A 23,565-nucleotide genomic window follows, 5' to 3' on the forward strand; every position below is an offset into this window, starting at 1 on the left:
ACTCTCATTTATCAAGACACTTGTACTTTCATATTCCATTTATTTTACTTAATTGTGACTGAAAACATAAGACATAAAGATATAGTACTTTATATGAAAGAGAAGAGTCAGGATTTTTCTGTCTGTGCAGCTGTTCCAGAAAAGCTATTCCAGAATGATTTCTCTTTAATCCACTTTTCCACTGGGAATGAGGTGTTTTATTCTGTAACAAATTAGTTCTCTCTGAGAGCTGATGAAACCAAAGATGGAGAAGGCGTACCTACCTTGGGCTTTGTCTGTGTCTCAGCATGACTTTAGGAATGTCTTTTGTGCTTTTAAAAAGCGCTGAATCCAGTATTAGCTGACTTTCAGGAATACACAATTACACTAAGTTTTATTTTGCAGGACCTCATTTTTGTTCACACTAGGACTATTTCATTCCACTCATCTATGTAAAGTTACCGTAGTATAAAAAGAAGTTTAATTTTGGCTCAGCTTAAGGCTTTGGCTATAGAAATGCAATTTGAGTCTTAGACTCCTGCTTATATTTAAGACGACTTGATCAGCGTCAGTGCCCAAGAAGTCATTTTATCCCATATGAAAATATGATGCGTTCCAAACTTTTCTTATAATTTGCTTCATACTACTTCTGTAAATGACTGACTCTATTTTTCTCTCTTTACATTTATCGTTTATAGCTTCACTAGCAATGCTTTTGCTGTTAATGTTCCGTATCGGAATGAAAGAAGAAGTTTATAGAGGCTGATACAGGTCTCCTTTCTGAAACCCTGGAGTTCTTTCCACTCAGCTTTCTAAGTGTTTTAGAAGTCTTTCCACTCAGCTTGCTCTTATTGCRCTACCTTGGAATTAGTGAACTGATTTTCACAGTTGCTTTAAATTTTCTAGGCCATATGGTTTCTAAGATGCCCTGTCCTTAAAAAAAAAAAGAAAGAGAGAGAGAGAGAAAGAGAGAGAGAAAAGTAAAAGACCAGTGAATGTGGAAAGGAGCTATAGCTATACTGGATGTAAACCCTTCAAAGACTTCTGTTTACTATTASTTTCTACAGAATGCTAATAGCTTATGGCTTCTAATAACAAAAGACCCAATCYTAAAGATTATTGCAAATTCAAATTGCAGACAATGGAAATCGTTCATCACAGCACCATATTAGCTTGTCTTACAGCAGCTCTGCTATTGCTTTTTAAAAAAATTCTCTTTTCTTAGACTCTATCCTGGATGTAGTCTATAGACATTCAAAAGAAAATGTTTGCTAATTACTGAGTTGRAAGAAATAAAAGAAATCACTGTTGCGACAGAGGATTCCTCCTTATGTCTCATGATAGTCATTTTGTTCTGTTCTGGCATTTATAATTCAWACAGTATGTTAAGGGGTGGGAGTGAGAATGGGAGTTGAGGTGAATTTTTGTAAATGTACATCAGAGGCAGAAATCTTACTGGTCCCTTGAAGTGATGTGGCCTATTTTTATCCCTAGRTTGCAGCTCTGTTTGCTTCCTGGTGTCTTCTTAAAGCATTTTAGTTTTAATATGGATTGCATCAGCAGTCTTGTATGAACTTGTCAGCTGAGCAAAGGRAGGCTGCAAAATATATATGCTCTCTAAAGACCGTAATAGTTTGGATAGAAAATGGAAAAAGAAGATGATTTAAAACAAGTGTATGTGTGTGTGTGTGTGTGTGTATATATATATTTTAAGCAGAAAAGGTGGTGATGTTGGTGAGGTGTTTACAGACAGTTGTGAGCATTCTGCCCTTGTCCTTGTCTTATGCTTAATTTACTGCCAACTTCAGTTTCTGTACAAGATGCAAAGGATGACATAGTCCCTACATTGACAGCCTTTTAACCTTAAAATCCAGGTAATGTGTAAAACAAGAGACTTAAATCAGTCATCAAGCAGGCCAYGCAATACAGTGGCATATGTGTCTGATCTTATTAACTCAGTGAAGAGYGTGGAGCTGTTCCTAGCTGCTCAGCTGTCATTTTGCACAACAGATTTGATACAGCATTTGATTCTTTGAAAATCGGAGCAGTGCTGAGAGCAGGCAGTCACAGGCTGTAGGCTTTCGTTCGCAGAGGTTCTCCCTCTCCCCCTCCCCTTCTAAATATAAAACATATATACACACACACATACATATACATACATACACTTTTTTTTTTTTTTATAACAGACGTGGTTAACTAAGAGTGGTAGTTTTTACATGCCAGCAGGTGATACTAAGGGAAGTTTGTCCTCCTCCATCTTAGTCGGTCTGTGTCACTGGCAYTCTGTATCTGGCTTCCTTATCAGTTGCTGCTTCCTTTGCTCTTTCCTATGTTTTTGCATTTGATTTTGTTTAGGCTAGCTGAGAGAGTAGGGGACTTGGTCTTTTTGAAGGAGTACTGGYTGTATATCCAGTATTTTCTGATTGCTTTATTGAAGGTTTAAATGTCTCTTATGTGCATGACACAAGTGCAGGTATTCTTGCACACAGTTGTGGAGCTATTTAGGTATATATCTCATACTAGTTATTTTCTTATTTGAAAAGTARTTTCGAGATGCACTTTGAAAACTTACATGTGAAGATCCCAGCCTTGCTCTCATTTATTGATTCAGACTGTTGGGAGTCATTCTCCTAGGTATTATGGAGCTTTCATTTTACCTGCGTATAATTTGAAATGAAAGTGCAGCATGCTGTTTGGAGCAAATGCAAGGGGCTGAGGAACAGATAGTTTGGTGRTTATAAAAGAGCAAAAGTGAACCAAGGCAGCAACCATTATACATAATTAATAAGGTTTTATTTCAGGCTTTGGGACAGGGGATGTCTGTCTTTGTATCCTTCTCTTCTTGGTTCTTCATTCTGCCAACCTTTCCCCTCTCCCTACACAATTTTTTCTTTAAAAAAAGAAACAGAAAAGAAAAAGAAAGAAAAGAGAGTTAAAATTTCAAAAAGGTTAAAGAAAATGCCCAATTTGATATATTCTTATACACAGGTTAACCAACTACAGTGAGAATTCAGTGGGGCTATGGAGTATATGTAGAGCTCTGTATGTATCATTCCTCTCTGGATCAGGGCCTCAGAGAGACTTCTGAGTCTATTTGTCTGTACACCTGTACAGGTACMTGTGAGATTTTTGCTTTTTGTGCTACATTCAAAAACCACATTCAAATATACTTAGTTCTGTTGCTTTTTGACACCACTGTGTTTCTAACCTAAGTATAATGCAGACAATATACTCAGCTTAGTRTAAAATATGTCTGTTTATATATGAATACATAGCTCCTTTCTCCTCTGTAGCTGAAAGGCTTCCAAAAGCTTTAAACTTTAAGGTTAAATAGTTTTATTTTATTCTGAAAATATTTCAGTTCTTCGGTATTACCTAAAAACCTGGGTAAATTTACCTAAAAACCTGGGTAATTCCTTTTACACGTCAAAACAGCTTTCTGAACATAGTTGCAGGATACGTATACCTGTTGCCGATGAGAAAAGAAATCTGTTTGCGACAGCGTGTTTATGTGCTTGCATTACCAAACAGAAATAGTATTAGTATGTTTGCATTTAGTGGCAGTGATTCAGGTGCTTCTCAGTAGCCTGAGGATTTTTTGGAGTGCTGACTAGCCATTGCCTCTCGTAAGTGTTCAGACTCTCTAAAACTGACGCCTCTGTTGTGTGTTCAGCAGGATGCATCAGAGAGTGTGTTCATTTAGCTAGACTTAGTAAACAGTTGTTAGTCTGGGAAACACCTAAGAATTGGTTTTGAGTAAAAGTTGTAATATTCCTAGGTTCTAGCAAGATAAATACGACAAGAGAAATAGTGCTTTTTGTCAGGCTGTATTTTAAAATATGCTTCCAGTCACATCCCAGAAATTCAAGATCAACCACTGTTTAAGAAAACTCTTTCTTTTCAAAACTTAGTGGAAGAATTTTAATTTAGTTCAGTTCACTCTTTGAYGGATTTAATACAACTGCTAGTTCATTAGGTGAAGCCATACTGTTTGCTATAGTTACTTAGTTCTGTTTTAAAGTTACAAATTTTGCAGGTAACAAAATTGTGGAAAGAACTGTAGTGAAACATGTTACTAGGAGAGCTGTTAATTGCCTGGTTATTGATGTCCTTAGTGTGTTGTGAGAAAGCATCAAACGGCAAAGAAGTAAACCCAGAAACTCTCTATTATCCAACAAGTTAATCATTTCATCTCTGTGACTATGTTCGATAGCTTAGTCTTGGTTAAATATGTGTCTGTTACTCGTTTTGTACTTGAAACGAAAATTTTCTAGGTTATTCATAGCTGAGCTGTGAATGTGCTGGTGAAATTTCATGCGTTCTCTAAGTAAAAGGGGGAAACTTTCTTAATAGTAGCAGTGAAATGAGGTTACGCACTATGGTTAATGTGTTAATATACTGTTAAAAAAGTAATTAATGAATTGAATTATTTTGTGCTGTGATAAATTGTTAATTCGAAAGCCAGACAGATTATACCAGTTCCACAATTAATATAATAAGCCTCACCCCAAGGACTTTGTTTAGCAGAGTATCTGTTTGAATAAAAAGAACTGAATAACTGCAAATAAATCAGCAAGTCTTAAATCTAGTGCTTAAACCTCTGTGTCCCCATGCACTCCTACGGTATGTCAACAACTGATGTCCTCAAAATTAGAAGTGCATTCTCAATTTGCTTTGTGTCTGATGCACAGCTTCCAGCAGTCAATGAACTAAAGAGTTTGCTTCTCAAATCTAAAGTTCAGATCCAACTTTGAATCTCATTGAAGAATGATTCAGCATGGATATTGTATCCTATTTAGGAGCTTAACCCCCGTCTGATTGTGGTCACTGTAGGAATGCTGCCTTTTTCATTGTAGCTGCTTCAACATGTTCTAGATCAAATTTAATAAGTTTACGTGTTTGTGCGTAGGGTTTTTCAGGGGTAACATCATCTGTCTCAATACATTACACTGCAACAATTTAGTGCCTTTAATATGAAWTATTAAATATGAGTAAGCTATGGGAAAGCACAAACCTAATAAAATGAGAGGTGGCTGCAGGGGAATGTATATGATTGGGAATTATTTCTTTAGTAAATGAGATAGATGCTAACTTCTTTTGGTCACTATTTGTTAATGTTTTACCATTCTTGAATTGCAGGGCTACGGACACTTTAATAAATGAATTCCATATAGTCCCTTCTATCATGAGTCATTTGCTTACCTCTGATTTCTTATATTGATATTCATCTATGAGAAAAAATACAATAACACAAGGGAGTTATCTGTATCTGAGTGTGGGAAAATATCAGTACTGCAAAGGCTGTGGTAAATTGGAGCCGTGCTCAGATTGGGTAACAGTATCTTATTGGGCCCATTCTACACTGTGGAACTATGGTAAAGAGAAGCGACTTGTTTAAATGAACAGTACAGAGCATTTTTACAGATTATATAAGGACAAAGATTGAATCATTTTATGTCAGCTTCATCCTCACCTGAGTCAGCACAGTTCCTTCATTTCTGAGATTTGGACACTGCCATAAATAATTTAGATATAATGCTCTAAGCTTCTTTTAATAGTTTTTATTTTCTATGTTGCCATAGGAGCATCTTCATTTGTTTTAGTGTGAATAAAAGCTTTTAAAATTATTTTTGTAAGGGATGTAATTTGGGACCAATTTTAACATGGCCATGTATCCCTTTAGTCTGGTTTTATATATCATCGTTTTCAGGAGAAAGGGAGCTGGAAGATAGAAAGAAGGTGCAAATTGTGGAAGATTCGTTCCCTTCCTGAGGCTGAGATGGAAGGAAAAGTGAACCAAGTATGTGTAAATCACAAATGGTTCCCATTTGTTTGAGTACTCTCCTCTTTAAATATTACAGGATTCTTCTCAGGTTTCCTTCCTTTCAGGAGGGTGTCATTTGCTTTATTTATAGGTCACGTTTCTAAGATCAGGCATACTATTTTGGATGTTTTTTCTCTTATCTATATGTGGTGACACTTACTGTAGCTACTGAGCAATTCCAGTATTGGACTAGCACTTATACAGAAAAGTTATCAGGGTTTTATTAATGTGTACTTTAAATCCAAAGGCTGTATGATGAATCTGCTTTCATTTTTCTTTCTTGTCCTCTTGCTTATGATTTTCTTCAGGTTTCCTCAGCTCGTATGCTGAGTCTTTAGTCTCCGGACTAAACTACAGAAAAATTTGTTATGATTGCATCAGAGTTTGTCACTTTATTATCTTTTTTGTAGGTGCATTCATGCTAGCACCAGCATATGCTCTAATATAGACAGGCCTCCAGCAGTGTTCAGTCAGTGTTAATAAGGTTTGAGTGTTGTTGAAATGCTCACTGGCATCCACTAGCACAGCTGTAGCAGTCCAGGGAAGGTGAGTTGTGTGTTTGCTGGTGTGCATATGGCTGGCAATGGTTTTGCTTTGCTTGTGTAGCCGGTAAGCAAAATTGTCTTTCCTGTTTTCCAAAATAAGAGATACGTTTCAGAAATGCAGTTGTTTTTTCCCTCATCTTTTATTTGTAGTAATGTGTTTTCCTGCTGAGTCAAGGACCAGAATAGCACTGAGGACACAGTTGTATCCGAACAAACAAAACCATTCCCTGTTGCGTTATACTCCATATAACTGCTGTAGCGAGCTTCACCGTTGTTCCCTTCAGCATTGTCCACCTCTAGAGTGGAAGGTACGGCTGTACATCCTCTCCTTCCCCATTGACGTGAGCCCCAGTCGCTAAGGGTGGTGATTTGTGTGACAGTCTGAAGTCAGCAAAGTAGAACTTGCACCCCTGCTTGCAGCTGTGGTTGTATGTCTCATTAATGAACTGCAACGCTCATGTCGTAAGCAATGTAAAGCCTGAGCTTGGTGCCCCAGTATGAAAGGGCACCTGAACTCGCATCTGGGAGGTTTGGTGCATGTGTACCATGTCTGCAACATCCCCCCCCGTCTCAAGCACAACAGGTGGGGGGACTTGTTGCATACGAAATATGAGCTCATGCTGTGGGTGAGAGCATGGTGTGCATGGGAGCCTTTCTGTGTTTTTCATTCTTGCCTGGTACTGTAAGRAGGAGGAAGAGCACAATAATGTTGCAATGATTCTGTTCGTAGGGACGTTAGCTTATTGATCTGATTAACCTAGCACTACCTTATCAGGGCTTCTGTCTCTCTGAAGACGTATGCGTTTGCAGAAAGGCAGCCTTTGCTCAGAGGATCGAAAAGCATACCTCCACAGGGTGAGCAAAACCCCCAAAATTACAAACAAAGGAGACAAACCACATGCTTTTTTTCTTTTTTTTAGTTAGGTGATGCCAACTCCATTTGTAGTTTAAATGCCCTTTAAACACATGAAATGAAGGGTTACGTGCCTCTGGGAACTTCAGTGTGTGTGTGTGAGAGAGAGAGAGAGAGAGAGAGAGAGAGAGAGAAAATGTATTGCAAATGGTGCTAAAATGTGATGAAATGCATGTTGCCAGGGGAAAGAGGTTCTGTGCTTACAATATATCATCTATAGGACAACAACCTTTATATTAGTTGCATTAAGTCAAGCAGTATGATTTTTCATTCTTTCCTGTGTATCCCTTCTCATACTAAACCAAAGCAGGAGATGCTGTCATTGTATCTTTTCCTAGTCACTATTTCAGATCAGATTACATTTTTAGGTTGGGAGATACAGTACTGCATACTTGAATTACTGCATTTTTTGTTGTGTTTGTTCTCAATGTAAAGGCAAAAGTGACATTTCTTTCTTTTAAATGCCAAAACATAATGATAAGAACACTGACAATGTCTTGCTAGCTGAGTCATGTCTCATTAGCTTCAGTTATTGCTCAGTCGTGTGCCAGAATGCTGCTGTTAGACACCATATGATCTAAAAAGTGATTTAAAAAAAGTCTTTTATTGCCATAAATAAAAAAGTGTCATCTCTTGGTTATTAAAGCATATATTCAGGAAGATTCATATTTTGGCAGAAATATAGTGCTGCTCTGCCTTTATCCTCTTTTGCCTAGGAGAATGGAGCAGACGTATGTTATGCAATTTTGATGGTCTTTTCCATTTTGGAGTTGACATGCAGAGGGTCGTAGACCAAAGTTTGAATCTGTTTCCTTACAAGGAATTTTCCATGGTTTTTATGAGGAAAATCTCTCCTCAAAGATATAAGCATGTTTAATTTAGGAAAGTAAACATAACTGATCTGTGCTCCAGGATCCAGGAATATGCCTGGAATGGGAAATAAATTTCAGAGCTGGATTATAACTCATGTAAAGGACATTTTAATGTGGACTAAGATACATTACTGATTCCTCACAAAAGCTTACAGTTCACATTTATATTAAACAAATAGAAGCAAGTGTGTAGCACATGCATGTATATGTGCATGAGTTGTGTGTGTTTTGTAGGACCAGATGAGGAAGATAACCTTTTATTTAGTTGGCACAGTGCTGTGTTTTCAGATAGCTGAATTTTATACCTATTGTTGCAAGTGTCAGAAATTACTGAAGATTTCTAATGCGAATGTTCAGGACATCAGTGTAGAAAAAGATCTAAACTTCAGTATCTTATGATTACTTACAGTTTTTGTCTTACTGAGCTTTAATCCATATCTGAGCTTTAATCCATATTGTCTCTTACTGAGTTTTAATCTGTATTTATAGGAAGACCTTCCTGTTCCCAACTTTCAAATTAATTATAGAAGAGATTTACTTTTTTTTTTTTTTTTTTTTTTAGTTTTTAGGATTCTCTAGAAAAGTGCTAGAGATGTATTTGAGGAAAAAAAATGCCATAATAAAAATGGGTTGTGGAGGCTTTGCCTATGGAAGTGGTAAGTGCTGGGGAGCAAATACATCAGTGCTTCCCTGGTTCCTCTTGCTGTGGGAGCCAGGAACAGGGCTTCCTGGTCAGTACGGTGGCAGCAGCCAGAAAGAGCTGAAAACCTGGAGGAGGTGAATACCCAAGAGAAGCAATGACATGCCCAGAAAAGGTTCTGCTGAGGCACTCTTCCTTGTGCCTTTGAAGACTGACACAGACCTGCTGCTTCCCTTTCTGGTGGGTTCTTCAAGCATAGGGGTCCAGTGTGACTAGAGTGGTTTAGAAAGCATGGTGACTCTGAGCAGGAGTCCTGGGCTGACTGGGACATACTTGCCTGTCATTGGAGTAGGTAGTGCCACATACAGAGTCTGTGGAGGGAGCATAGTGTGCTCTTGAAAGCAGCTATGGAAATGTCTTCAGGACAGTTAGGTAGTGCTGCCTGAGTGGTTATGTCGGATTGTACAGTAGATGTGCAAGCCCTCCTGGACATCGCCACTTGGTCTCCCCTGTGTCCATAGGGGTGGAAGCGAGTTCATTTCTTGCTCCAGGTGAGTTTCCAGGGCAGGGATGGGATATGGGAAGGGCTTTGCCCCCACCTGATCCCCAGCTGCATAGATTCAAGATTTCAGTGCAGCTATGCTGGCTTTGCCAACCTGCATCCCAGGGGAAAAGTGGGATTTGACATCTCAAGTCCAGTTGAAGTTGGGTTGTAATTGTGCTCACACATGCAGAATTTTGCCTAGGTCAACAGCAAGCTTCACTGTAATTCATTTTTTCGTGTCAGGTATGTAGCTCTCCTGCTTCCTGCACAAGGGACCACCAGATCATGACTCTCCGAGATCATTATAATGATCACTTCTCACATACTCATTCCCAGCTGAAAATACAGCCTTAGAGGCAACTTGTTTTTACCCTCAATCAGTCCGAGGGGAAGAGTGCTCTATCTTGTTGATCATCCTTGTCTAAAGCTCATGTATCACTTCGAGGATTGTCTGCCTGTTGGTTGTGTCGGTGCGCCTCTATCGCTGTCCTGGAGCACAGACCATGTGCCTGTAATATTAATAGTCAGAATAGGAGATATATATCACCGCTGTGGTTTACATTAGTTGAAAAGGATGGCTGAAAGAACGCTACAAAAATGTGGTGCTTAAAGGTAAAAAGATATTTGACTGTGCCTAAGGGAGAGAGAGAGATATGATTCTAGAAGAAATTATGACTTTCTATAATGTACCTTTCATAATTTACATTAGGGATATGGGCCTGCAATCTGTTATACATATAAGTTACTTTCCTTGTGTGAGTAATTTCATTGACTRTTACCATGAGTATGAGTGAAGTTACTGACGTTTATAAATTCAAGCAATTAAAAATGATGCATTTAGTATTTGTCTTCTGTGGAAAAAAATCAGTGGGAATTCAGGATTAGAGTGGAATGATCTTTAATGCTTATTTTTGCAGAAGTTAAAAAGTCTTCATTTTGCTTTATAGCTCATTCTGCTACAGCTGAATGTTGTCTCACACTTGGTTAAAATGCAGATCTCGTCTCTCTAACAATGTGTATGTTGTTTTTCCTTTACTGGAATGATCAAATCCTCTTAAAGTTCTCCCACTCTTCATTTTTCTCCAGCAAAGTTTTCYGATTTATTTTTAAAAGACGGTGGTAAGGATCAAATTTAAGCCTCTTTGTGCAGTAAACCAAAAGAAATGGGCAACTGTTCCACAATGAACATTTCTTGAGAAATAATTCTTAGCAACGTAATCCCCRTAAATTATTAAAGGACTGTATGGAATAGCTCAAATTACAGTGCATTTGTTAATCACTGATATTCTTTTTTTTTTCTTTTCTGATAACAACCTTTGCATCTCCTGTTAAAACTTTGCATGTTGTCTTTAATACCTTAAAATGGAAGTTATTCAGAATTTCTACCTACACTTGAGGGCTAGAAAGTTTCAGGTGCTTCTGTAAATGAGCACATGTAGGCCAGTTATACTTTCCTGTTGCAGGTAAAGTACTCTCCAGTCTGGGTAGGATCCATCCCACRTTAGAGTTGAGTGCAGATGTCCCAGCTGCAGCCGTATTTCAGGCATACCTAAGCCCACGATTTTAGCGTGTTTGCATCCTCAGTGTCTGTCCTCAGAAAAATAGGTGCTGCTTGGACACTTTTGATCCAGGCACAAGTTACAGTGTTGAACCAACTTTTAAATCATAAGCAAGCAACAAAGGGTTTCTTTTTACCCCCTTTTTTCTGTCTTCTTGATGCTGGAAAACTTATTTAACCTACATTAGTTTTACTGAGTTATTGTACTTTGGAGAGCTTAACAATTAGCAGGTATAGGACCATGGTAATACTCTTTCACTTTCTGTGTATTCGTCTTCAACTTTTTTTTGTTAATGATTTTCAGTGGGTGTTTAAAATATGAAGGATGCATCAGGATTTCAGACCTAAAGCATACTGTCATAGGTGTACAGTTTTATGGACAGCAGTTTTATGAAAGAGAAGCATAATATGAACTGTTCTGTGTTTGATTTTTAGAAAGGATATTGCTTAGTATAAATATATTATGGTGATAATAAATTATTTAAATTATCTTTTATTGCCATAAATAAAAAAGTGTCATCTCTTCGTCATTAGGTTCATACAGTTTACTTGTTGGAGTAGAGTACTAGCAGAAATTCCTAAAAAGTAGAGATACTTTATTAGGGAAATTTAAGAATATTATGAAAAAAGCCAAGCAATTTGATCCATGCCCTTTCTAAGACCTAGCGAGTTCTTATACAGATTGGGGCTTTCAATGACTTTGGACTTTTAGTACAAGTGGTCTGTTTTATTGGATTTTTTTTTTTTTTTTTTTTTTTTGTACGCTTTCTGCCATGAAGCACGGAAACTAAAATGGCTGATGGGCTCCACATTCAATATTGTGGTTTGGGAGGCAAAATATTTTCAATATGTTTAGAATAGATTTTTATCTCGGTATATGTGCTTTTGAGAGGATTTTTGCTTAGGAGGCTTTGAGCCTGCAGCCTGTTAGAACTCTATTAAACTGCTCTTGATTCTTGAACTCCTGTTACCAGAAAAATGCTTTCAGTGTGCTTTCTGGGAGGAGAGCTGAATACTAAGTTTGCGTGCAAGTGGGAAATGCTGGCTATCTCGCTTGAACCTCTGCAACTGTTGTTCCGTACAGATATGCGAAATGACAGGAGAGGCACAGCCATAAAGCTGAAGAGCAAAGAGAGCTGATGGCTTTAGTGATATTTTGTCACTTGAACAGTGACCTTCATTAATAATGCCTGTGATAGGAAAATGAAATACTTTCCGTTTCAGTAATGTCAAGCCGATGCCTGGTGAGGAGCGCTCTTAGGCGGACAGCGGAGAAGAAAAGGAGAAACGTCGGTATATTCTGTATACGTGTTCATGATTTTTAATGTTTCCCCTGCTACATAAGCAGACTAGATCTTGAGTTTACTAACAGATGTAACAGGAGGTGAAACCACATTTCTGTATCGCTAATAAAATACACAACCTGCTGCCAGCATATTCAGGACTGCATTTTCAAGGCACTCAACTTCCATTTAAAGAACTGAATGGAAYGGGCAAGCTTTCAAAAGCATTCAGCATCCTGCAGCTCCTGTTGAGGACAATCTGGCTAACCTATGGATGCTGAGCAGTTCAGAACAATTGGCCCTAAAATACTCCCTTAATGCTCCTGGAAAAAGAAGGTGAACTGAGCCTTGCATTTTCAGTTTGTGGATATGAATGCAATGTATATGTTTAATAGTTCTCCTACTTAAATACTTCTCAAACCTTTAAAAAGCAACAGTGCCCATACCCAGTATCAGAGGTCAGAAGAATGGTGCCAAATGGACTATTTTAAATTTAATTAGAATTTAATTTTTACTCTTGATTGCTGGAATGGAGGGTTTCTCGGTGGACAGAAACCTTTTATGGAAAGTAGCTGCTATTTAGGGCAACTGGTATTTTTTAATGGTAGCAGTATAAAATTGCTTGTTTCCATAATCAAAAAGCTTTCTGAACCGGTGATCCTCTTTCTTGTACTGCTGTTCTTCACTTTCCTCTTTCAAGTCCTYCTTGAAACCCCATGATTTCATGCTCTTTCTGAGGTACTTTTCATCCTATTTATCTACATTTCCTCTCATTAAGCTGTTGTAAAGCAAAGGCAATTGTATTACAATCTGTGGAATTTCTCAGGTATAAAATCAGGTATGGATGGGAAAAGCAAGGTTGTTTAAAAATGCTATTAGTCTTACATGATTCCTTTACAAGCTTTATTTGAATTAATGTCCTCTTCCTGAGGGTGGTCAACCCATACTAATGAATGCATCCTGGGAAGGAATCCTGTGTTTTACAAGTGTACTTTTCTTCACTTCTAATTATTCACCGTCTAACTACAGTGGTAACTTTGGACAATCATGATTAGCAATTAGACTTGTAACATGATTACATCTACATTGGAAGCAGATTTAARGAGATAGCAAATAGTGAATTTGTATATTTATGTGAAATAAGCATATACTGAAGTTGTTACGACAGATGCTATTTTATGCTTTGTGTTTTCTCCTGTGAACTATGAAACTCTCTTCACTAACCTAGCCTAGTTACCTAAAGCATGCATTACAAATGTTCTGTTATCWAATTGAAACTTTTTTTTCTTCAGAACTAATGATCATCTAATTTTATCTCCTGAGAYTAATATCTTGAAAGGCTCCTTCATATCCATAAGATTTGGCATAAGATTCCTGCTACCTGCAAACTCTGCAATGGGTTAAAAATAGGAATGTTCATTCTGCATAGAAAAATAACTTCAGTGTACAAATAGGATAAATKTAAATCTGTAAGAAGCTTCATTAATCCCTAAATTTCTCTATTGAAGAGAAATTTTGGCCTTAGTGAAGACAGTGATACAAGTCTCGAAATCAGCAAGGCAGTTATTCTAGCCTGGTTGTTGGAGATTTGTYAGCAGCCTTCCACCTACAGCTGGTTCACCCAAAGGGTAGCTCCTGAGTGGGATCAGGTGTGCTGAGGTGTTTAAAACAAGTGACGTGCTTGGGAGAAACACAAAGGAGGGTATTCTGAGACTTCAGTGTGGACTTAGATTTTTTATGATTGATTCTTCACCTTGGAAGGCGATAATAAGCAGTTTGATTTAAAGCCTGTGTTCAATCCAGACACTCAAGCTTTCTGCTTAGCTTCCAGATTTGCACAGATGGATTTCATCACCAAAAAAGAAAGGGGAAAAAAAAAAAAAAGGTATCCCTAGTTTGGAATACAAATGAGGAATAAGATCTTGGATCTTCAAGTAAGAATGTAGTATTTAATGATATAAAAACTATCACTTTAAAGAAAAATCTATGTATAAGAGATTCTGAGAAATTCTTAACAAGAAAAGAAGTACAGGCAATTGTACAACAGTAGTGAATCTGTATTTTTGTGATGTTTTGGGTCACTTTATTACTTTGAAATAGGCAGCTTCCAAGTGTGAGATGCGTTATWGTTTATCACAAATACTAGTTTTCTGCCTTCTAGCATCTGTCTTCTGGTGTAGGTAGCATGATGTCATGCAATGGCTCTGAGCTCAAGCAAAATAGTTCAGGACAGATATGTGCTTTTTCTTACAGTGGATGTTACAAATGCTTTTCACAAGGTCAATCAGAATAAGAGTCAAAACATAAATTTGAAGATAACAAAACCCGCAGACAATAAGAATAAAATAACCCTTAAAATGAAAAATATTTAAAAATTCTTACACAGGCATTGTTTTGAACTTGTGATCTACAGATTGACTTCACAGGACTATGTGTGGTTTTAGATTTGTGATTTCTATCAAATGCACGTGTTGTTAGCTCGTCTGAATCATGAAGGAAACAAAAAATTTTAAATGGCTGTTTATACCAGACAGAACAAGTTTTGTTTTATGTTCTCAGTACAAACGCATGGTCATATTCTCTGAAGTATTAATACTAGGCTTAGTTACTTTTATGAACATTTAACTGTTGACTTATTTTCTTATATACCTTTGGCATGGGGCAGATTTATCTGCTTGAACTGCCTCCATCTCTTAAAATTTTAGTACAAGGGAGATGAAATCTTCCCTGAAGCTTGACTTATTTCAAATATAATTGGAATGGCAATCCAAGTCAATATAAAACTAATTATTTAGTGGAATAACCCAATTTCTTTTAAAGTATCATCTTTTGAAATAAATCTACAAAAGGAGAAAACTGATCAAGTTARTTGAACTATTTCTTTCTTTTTCAAAGAAATCAGTGTTGTCATGAGACAAAGCCGTATCAGCCATCCCAGCCGTCCTTAGGAGGAAAATAAAACACTCCTGCACCAAATGCTTTAGAAACTTGTTTTTTAATGCTTGGTAACTAGATCATTAGTGGTCTAGGGAGTTCTCTATCAATTTTCACCCAAGGTATTCCCTTTTGCATGCAGTGAACTTGAGGGAAAGGAATCCCAGAAAGGGACTCTGCTCTGTAAGAACAAAAATAATAAATATTCTCATTGGGGTTTCCTTCCCCCCCCCACCCCCAAGTTGTGGAATGGGTAGAGATTAAAATTAGATTCCAAAAATACTGCCTTGAGTGAAGAAAGATTTTTATGAGCTTTAGTTTCTGGTGTGCAAGAATGAGCTTTGTAAATCAGCAGCTGATTTCCCTACTGAGAAAATCAAAGATTAAGAGAMGAGACAAAGAAAAGGGCTTGCTGTGGCACCAGCAGGAAGTACTGGTACAGATAGCCTGATAAARTGGTGGTGGGTTTAATGAACTATCAACAGGAAAAAAAGAAGGATGGAGGGGGGAAGAAAAAAGGATGTGGAGACAAGGTTGGGGTTTCCATGCACAAGTCAAGTCCTGCAATGTTTAACTTGACTTGATACATTTACTTTTCTGAATTGTCAGATAAGTTAAGGTAGTCCTCAGTTTATCTAACTTTAACTTTCTTAGTATTACCTGCACAGTAGCTTTTCAACAATCTTTAAGCTTCCAGGTTTTGGGTTTTATACCACTGCCCAAGGAGCCACCTGCATTACAAGAGACTTGTCCAGGTGTCCAAACCAATCAAGTCATGTCTCTTCAATTAAAGGAGAAGCTAGGAAATAAGCTTTGAGATCTTATGTTTAATTTGGTTTTACAGGACACAGGCAACAAGTCTAGCAGTCTTTAAGGAAAGCAGTCTTTCAGCTGAAAGAGTGCAGATTACAARACAGCATAAACGGGGCATGTTCTAAATAGTGACTGTTTGAATGAGGTTAGTAGGGGGTTTGTTTCCCAGCTCAACTCTCAGGAAAACTAAGTAAGAAATCACTTTCTAAATGATTTCAAAATGAGCCAGCTCCAAAACAAGGGATTATGCAATGCCATCTGTTGGCTTCTGTGAAAAATCAAATGGGATATGTGGTTTTCTTGGTGGTGGTCCAACAGAAASACATTCACAGTCTCTACTAAAGCTCCTACTGGAGCAGCAAATTAACAGCAAGGGCAGCTCTAATGACAGAAAATTTCTTCAGCATTTTGAGAAATGAGTCATAGAGTCTGGGTGGCTTGTAGCAGAGCAGTGGCAGGTGTAGCAAAGCTAAGACTGGAATCCAGGAGCTCTTTCCTGTATCTACAAACAGGAGACACCTGGGATGGCTAGATTCAGTGTGGAGCTTTCTGTATGTGCAGCATTATGGGTCTTGTTAGAGGTTTATCAGGTTTGTCTTACTTGGCGAGTGTGATTGGAGAGGAATTCTGAAGACCTGCAACAGTTCTTTTCTGGATTTCCTTTGTTCTAGTCTGTATTTTGTAGTTTTGGCCAGCACCTATGAATTGTCAGAAGAACAGATGTGGAGAACATTGTGGTTTCCTACTAAAATACTTGCTCCTTTTGTTGGGAACCTATTTTGCTTTCTTATTATTACACATGAGAGAAACTTGCATGCTGGCAATACTGCTGCTTTATTTGCTTTGGATTGCCTTGGATTTAGTCTGTTTGAAGATTTGAGAGGGAACAATTGAAATAGTTGTGATAAATTGTCAGACTCTTCCAAAGATTCAGAAGTTCTGGAGTTATTGTCAATGACAGATGGTTTGTCCTTGCTCATCACTTGTCTTCTTGACAGCATTTTTCTGCTCTCTGCAAAATCTCCCGTGGTATGTAGTTGAATTCTTTAGAAGAAGAAAATTGTTTTCTACCTCAGCCATGTTCTTACTCAGCGGTTCGATAGCACCCATGTTTGACTAAGTGAAACACTGTCCTTATGAAGGAGATGTTTGATTTATTTTAATAGGGTGTTAGGAAAACTGCTGGAGTTTGACATGAACACATTTCTAAAGTTGCAAAGATGATAATGATCTTTTATATCTGTGCTGTGGATTTTTATGACTGTATGTGAACRGTACTGAATAATATAAGGGCCGTATCCTCTGTTGCAGGATTTATGCAACTAATGTCACAATGTTTCCCAATTTTGCAGTGTGACTACTCAGTTGGAGTATGGGTTGAGTAGGTAGAGATTCTTTTTTCAGTCTTTCCATGATTTCTTGAAGTCTGTTTCAGATCTGGCCTGCTATAACATACTGCTTTGATTCTTGGTACYGGAGAGTCATGTGATATGTGAATAAAAATTAACGAATATTGCCTATAAATGAAAACTYCTGAATTGCAGAAAACTCATTCTTTGAAGTATTCAGCTATACTGGCCGTGTTACGCCTGTTTTCAGGGCATAGATTTATTTGGGTGAGACTAAAATCCGTGAGCTACTTTTGAGCATTTGACTACAACACCGCCGCTCCCCAGTTTTTACTGGAGTCCATCTGCTTATGAATCTTCCTGCACAGCAATGTACTCTATGACACAGGAGAAATGCCACCTCAACAGCACAATGTCTTTTGTTGTTGTTTTTGTTGTGAACATCACGAATGCAGCCAGCCATTTCAAATATTTTCCTTTTCAGTAAATAAAAATAGTCTGAGCTCCACAACAGTTGGTAGAGAACTCATAGGTTTCTACTTCTTTTACTGTTAGTATGATTCATTGCAGTTAAGCAAATAAAATGTATTTGGAAGTGCAGCAGCAGACATCTTGAGTTAGACCAAAGGTTGCTTCAGTATCTCATCTCCAAAACCGGAGGAGGAGCAAGAACAGAGTAACCTTACATGATAATGTGTCCTAATACTCTCCCAGCTACCGACTATTTTTAGCTAAGGGGGCTTGCTGAACTGAGCATAGTTTTGTGGGTGTAGTAACCCTCAGTTGAATTCTTTTCCCCCAGAGGAAAGATGGAAGCAAATTTTATCAAATATGCGCATAATTTTCTTTGCAAAGAGCTAACTTTCCTCTGTTCAATAGCTGCACGGGACTTTAGTCTTCAGCTCTCATTATGAACGCATGCTACAATTTTTCTCAGCTTTAGCTTAAATGTGAGCTGCATAAACAATAYGATCACCTGTCTTCTGTCTCTTGTGGAAATTTCCAATCTGTCCCTTCCCTTTCCCKAGTGCGCAGTGTGGCTTCCCCTCACTGAGCCAGCAGGACAGGCAGAGGGGTGTGAAACCTGCGTTGTATTCAAATGCGTGGGGTTTGGAAGCCCCCAACTCCTACATGGCTCCTATCAAATTGCATTACTGTTTTTGAGCTACAGGCTCTCAGTTTTCTTTTTCGGTATTGCCATTGTGCCTTTGGATGCGTTGTGTTCCATATTCATTATTCCCTGGCCGGGAACACAAGTTCAGGCCAGCTCACTAGGTATGCATGCAGATGTTAATTCAAACCAGAAAAAGATCATTGCTCAGCAGATATGTGTTTTAACTTTCTAACTGTATTAGTCATAAAAATCTTCTGAACAGCTTCATTATATACTTCTATGGAAGGTATATTACATGTACTTTTGGGGGACCAGAAAAGCTCTTTTATTTTTCGTTGTAACCTTGTTTGCTTTCACTCTTCCGGGTGAAGATAGAGCGGCTCTTTAAGTAAACAGAACTGCAAACTCAGTAGCGAGACAAGGACACTGTGGAACGTTGTGTCATGACTGTAAAGGCCTCCTTGTCCGAGGAACGCCTGTTTTACTGACCGGTAATTGGATCTCAGTTGGGCTGCTGTGGCTTCAGTGTGGGGTCTTTTGTTGTTTGACTGATGTAGCAAAATCAGGAACTTGTAAACTTGTGCTTAATAACTTCTGATTGAGAGAATCTTATGACAGCAATGGATTATACCTGTGATTACTGGTAGCATTTGAAGAAAACTTATGGCAGGACAGCCTCTTCCTTTGAGTTTCAAAACAGGAGGAAGGGCCTATAGAGTATTGGATTTATTTATTTTCTGTAAAACAGTGGTTGTTCCTGTGCGTTCTTCCTCCGTACTGGAAAACTAAAAATGACTGGAAAATACTGAAAGTTTAGCAATGATGATAACATAGAGCCCTGYAGTTTGTACAGACCTTGTCAGCATGTAGCCTGCCCTCCTTTGAAGACAGTTAAGTAGAGGCTATAGGCACCGGGTAGGAGTTCAGAGGCATTCGAAGGCGAGAGACTGAGGCAGAGACTCAGCAGGTGGGATCTTGATCCTGCCGGAAGCAGAAAATGTTTTCTGAGTGATTTCACAGAAACTAGGATGTCATCAAGTAAGATTGAATGGCCCAAGGACAAAAAGAAGGCACTGAAACTCCAGTATAGTGGTGGGCTTATAAACCTAGTTTGTGTGTTGATCATATGTATTTCATCAAAAAAAAAAAAAAAAAAAAAGGCAATTTTATTACTACATCTTCAGTCTCATTTTTAAAGTAACCACTCTCAGTAGCAGAACAAGATTTGGGTGGGTAGTCTAAGGAAAATGCCAAAAGCCAGCTTCTGACAGACTGAAAGGGGAAAGTGAATTCTTAAATCATGGACTATTTATAGCCTATTTAAATTTAGAATGTATTAGTTTGAGTGTCTCTGAGTATTACAGGTCCATTTTAATTTGACATAATCTTTTTGAAAATGACTTTAATATTAAGTGGATTCATGAATGCATAAACTTCAATGGATAAAACATTATCTTTCTGCTCAGCAGTTTCATCTGTAACTGAAAAATAGGTGCATTTCATTTTATTATTTGCAAGTTGCAAATAAATCTATCATGGGTAGCCTGCGCTGTCTGGAGTAATAAGACTGACTAGTGAGACTAGACATAGAGCAAGCCTCTCCAGAGTCTGGCTTAAGTGGTTTGTGACAAGTATGTAATAAAAACAGTGATACTTAAAATCCTTCCTTTATTGAAAAGGCCTTGTCTAATTGAAATCTGAGAGACTAGGCAATGTAGATAAACAGACCCAAATATTTATAAAGAAACAAAATGAAACAAAACAAATCTTTTAATGACAGAAAAAGTACATTACAATGAGATGAGCCAAACCTTCAGGCAACCCCACTTTCATTGTGCTAGTAACAAGTGGACAGGAAATGTGAATTCTCATTTTGTAGAGGATTCCTTCATTTTGAAGTTTGGGCTCGTTGCCCTGTTGAAGCAGATGAGGAACATAGGAGTTCTTGGAGGAACAAAGTTACTGTTGTTCCCCAAACGCTCCTCGGAGCCTTGCCCCTGAGGGCATCCCTTGGGCAGGCTGCCAGATGAGGAAACGTGGGAGGACCCGATCTTGAGCAGCATACCGAGGTCGGAGGCTTGGAGGGACAAGGCTGCCAGGAACCAGACAAGAAAGCAGCCAAAAATGGCAGATTTTCCAACCTGCTTTTTTCCTTACGGCAAATTTAAATGGCTGTAATTACTGCTGCAGATTACTTTCTGTGTCTGAGAACTTTGTATGGAGCAAAAGCACCTATGGGATTGTTACTTTTCAGTAGATTTTTAACCTTTCTCTGTTCCTGGAAGTGTCTATCTTCCAACCGCTTTGATTCCTGACTAGTACAACGCCGTTCCCCTCTCAGCTTCCTGGCAGGACGTGTTACGATGCCTTGCACCACTGGCTTAGGCAGTTTTTATGCTGCTCCATTACAGGTATATTCTGTGGATGCCTGCCGTGGAGAATTCAAGAAAATGTCAAAGCAACATGACAAAATATTACACTGTTGTCACAAAAGAGAAAAATATAATGAGTGTAAATTTCAAGTAGGGGAATATCCTGATTCCTACTGCTAGTAATATTGAAATTTTCCAGTAGCATATTAGTAGCTACAGCTTCTATTTCCATTTATTTCTTATTGGCACTGTGAGAATTTCTAGGAAGGAGTTACTTCATATAATGCTGCTCTTATGTTTTGTTTCTAAAATCTCTTTAGATCAGAATTTCCACTCTTATCTATTGTTATAGAAAATAAGTACCAACCCCACCTCCGATGCCTCTGAATTCAAAATGAAGGTTATCACTATGGGGTCTGTTACTACTCTTAAGATTTGTAGCCACTGAAATTGTTCTCCTTTGGACATGGCACCATATAAATTGCGGTTGTCGCTGTTTACGCTGGTCGTCATTAAAAGCCAAGCATAACTGCTGTGCGGTGGTCTAGACAATAATAGACCATCTATTTGAGTGTTATAACGCTGTAAGTTTGAAGGCTTGTTCCTGTTCTTGTCTTTTGTTTTTCTGGGATTCAACACAGTTCAAAGTGTCTACCAGTTTTGAATTGTGCGCCAGGATAATTGTGGTGATCATCCGAACAAAGTTTCCTTGGATTAACTTGATTTTAAAACTATTTCAGTGTCAGTGCCAATTCAATTTAATTGGTAGCAAGAATTGTCAAGGTGTCCAGCCATTTATGCAGTTTGCTTCTGGCTTCTGTCCTCTGTCAATAACTTCCCTTTTTGCTAACAAAAGTAGACCAGTTGTATTTTTTTCTTCTTTGTTTCCACCTCAAAGGTGAATCACTGTAGAAGCATAGAGGTCTCAAGAAGGGAAAGGGCTGAGTGAAAGATGTGGTGGGAAGTGCATTTTCAGTCCAGCAYAGAGGCAGCTCCTGGAATGATTTTCAGCACAGGAAAGGAGAGGAGGCATGAAAGGAGGATTAGAGGGCCTCTAGGAGAGGAGCTAGGACATGCCACCATTCATCATCCCAGTGACATCCCTCTTTCTCAGGAGAACCTTTTGCTCCCCACTCTTGCATTTGTATGAACCTGATTTTTTTTTTTTTTAACTTTCCTTTCCTTTCCTTTCTTTTTTTTTCTTTTTTTTTTTTTTCCCTTCCTCTCCCCTTCTTCCCCCCAATTCACAGGCTTCCAGGGCAGGGGAACACTGGAGAGGCCTCAAAGGCTGGAGCTACAGAAATCTGACGAGAGTTACTTCATACTCATTTTCTGCCTCCCTCTTTGCTGCTCCATCTCACCATGCAGTATTAAGGCAAAAATGATTTCATTTTCTCCTCAGTCAACTGAAACATATTCTCTTTTGCAATGCCGGCAGTGAAATGTATTTTCCAGGTTTAATTAGCAAGTCAAACAATAACACAAATGCTCCTGCAGTATTTTGCTAAAGGTTCTCWATCCTCAGCTGAATAACAAAGGTCTTGCAGAGCATGTGCTTCGCTTGTTGTCATTTGCAGAGAGCATCCATTAAAAAAAAAATTTTTTTGGGCTTTTATAAGCAAGCTGACTGATAGCTGGTTTGTTCTCTATTTCAGGTCGTGGAGACTAATTTGGTTGCTTTTGACTGTCACTGGATCATTATAAATGAGGTAACTGTCAAGCAAACGTTGTGAACCATGAATCCTGTTTTTCAGGCTTACTGACAATTTTCATGCTGATCTTGACTTTGCCAACAGGAAGCGGTAGCTACAACAAAGTTTAGGCATGCTGGGAGGGTAGATGTTCCTTAATAAAAACAGAATGACAAGTTCTTGGACTTTGTTGTTTTGTCTTGCCTATTTTAAACAGAAGTCCTTGTATGAATAAATAGAGGGGGAAAAAAAAGAAAAAAAAGAAAAATACTTCCCTACTGGGTATCTTTAGCCTTCACTTTTGACTTGAGCTGACTGTTTTAAGAGATTTTTTTTTAAAGAACTTTTTCTCAGCAAAGTACTTGTGCTCCATTTATATTTTACTGTTTTTTCTTAAAAAACATCTTCCTCCTCCCTTTAAGAATCCCACTAGAAGTCAATYATGATTGACACCTAAACCCATTGATATCTGTGGGAGGCTTTTTGATGGAGTTCTGGATCAGGTCAGATATGAATGTTTATAAAGGGAAAACTGGAAGAAAGTTGAATTGAGAGCCTGTTTTTAAATTGTGAAATAGGATTTTTCCATGAATGCTTGTCAGCTAAAATATGACCAGTCAATAAACAAAGTGGCGTTGCATATGAAACATTGAACAATGCAGTTYTTAACTTGGCTGCATTCAGTTTTTCTTTTGTTTTATGAAAAGTAATTTAGGTCCAGAATGACTRAACTCACTGGGAAGATCCCCTCATGTAGGTAGTCTATCTTCTCTATATTCTTAGGATAAAAGATAGCTTGGAGAAATTGCATACAAATTTCAGACCTACTCTCTGGCTTTACTGTGCACTTTTATTTGCCTACTTATTTACTAGATCTTTATTTGTACAGTACACTATAGTGAAAAAATTTAATCCAAAGTCTTTTTTTTTTTCCAAGTTTATGTTTCAGTAACCTGAGATGATGCTTGGCCTGCTCTTTCAAAACCAGTGGATTTTCAACCTATTTTTAGCCAATTTTCTCTGGGGAAAACTGTATAGTGCTAAGTGCTGTGTCAGCCACTCGTGGTCAGCAAAAATAATTAATTTTGACTTCTACATTGCTCTTGACCAGTGCTTCAGCACTAGGTGGGCTGA

The 23,565-nt window shown here is 38.1% G+C and overlaps 1 protein-coding gene across 1 annotated transcript in view; it reads left to right on the plus strand.

Moving 5' to 3' along the window:
• GRID2 (glutamate ionotropic receptor delta type subunit 2) overlaps positions 1–23,565 on the plus strand; it is a 689,884-nt gene that overhangs the window by 443,255 nt on the left and 223,064 nt on the right. Inside the window, exon 5 of the mRNA XM_085299928.1 lies at positions 22,396–22,449. Within this exon, the coding sequence (XP_085156054.1) occupies positions 22,396–22,449 (54 nt within the window). The remainder of the gene's footprint in view (positions 1–22,395; positions 22,450–23,565) is intronic.

Source organism: Rhea americana, unplaced genomic scaffold (genome assembly GCF_003343005.1).
Source record: "Rhea americana isolate MKP2758 unplaced genomic scaffold, rheAme1 scaffold_157, whole genome shotgun sequence".
NCBI classification, from domain to species: Eukaryota; Metazoa; Chordata; class Aves; order Rheiformes; family Rheidae; genus Rhea; species Rhea americana.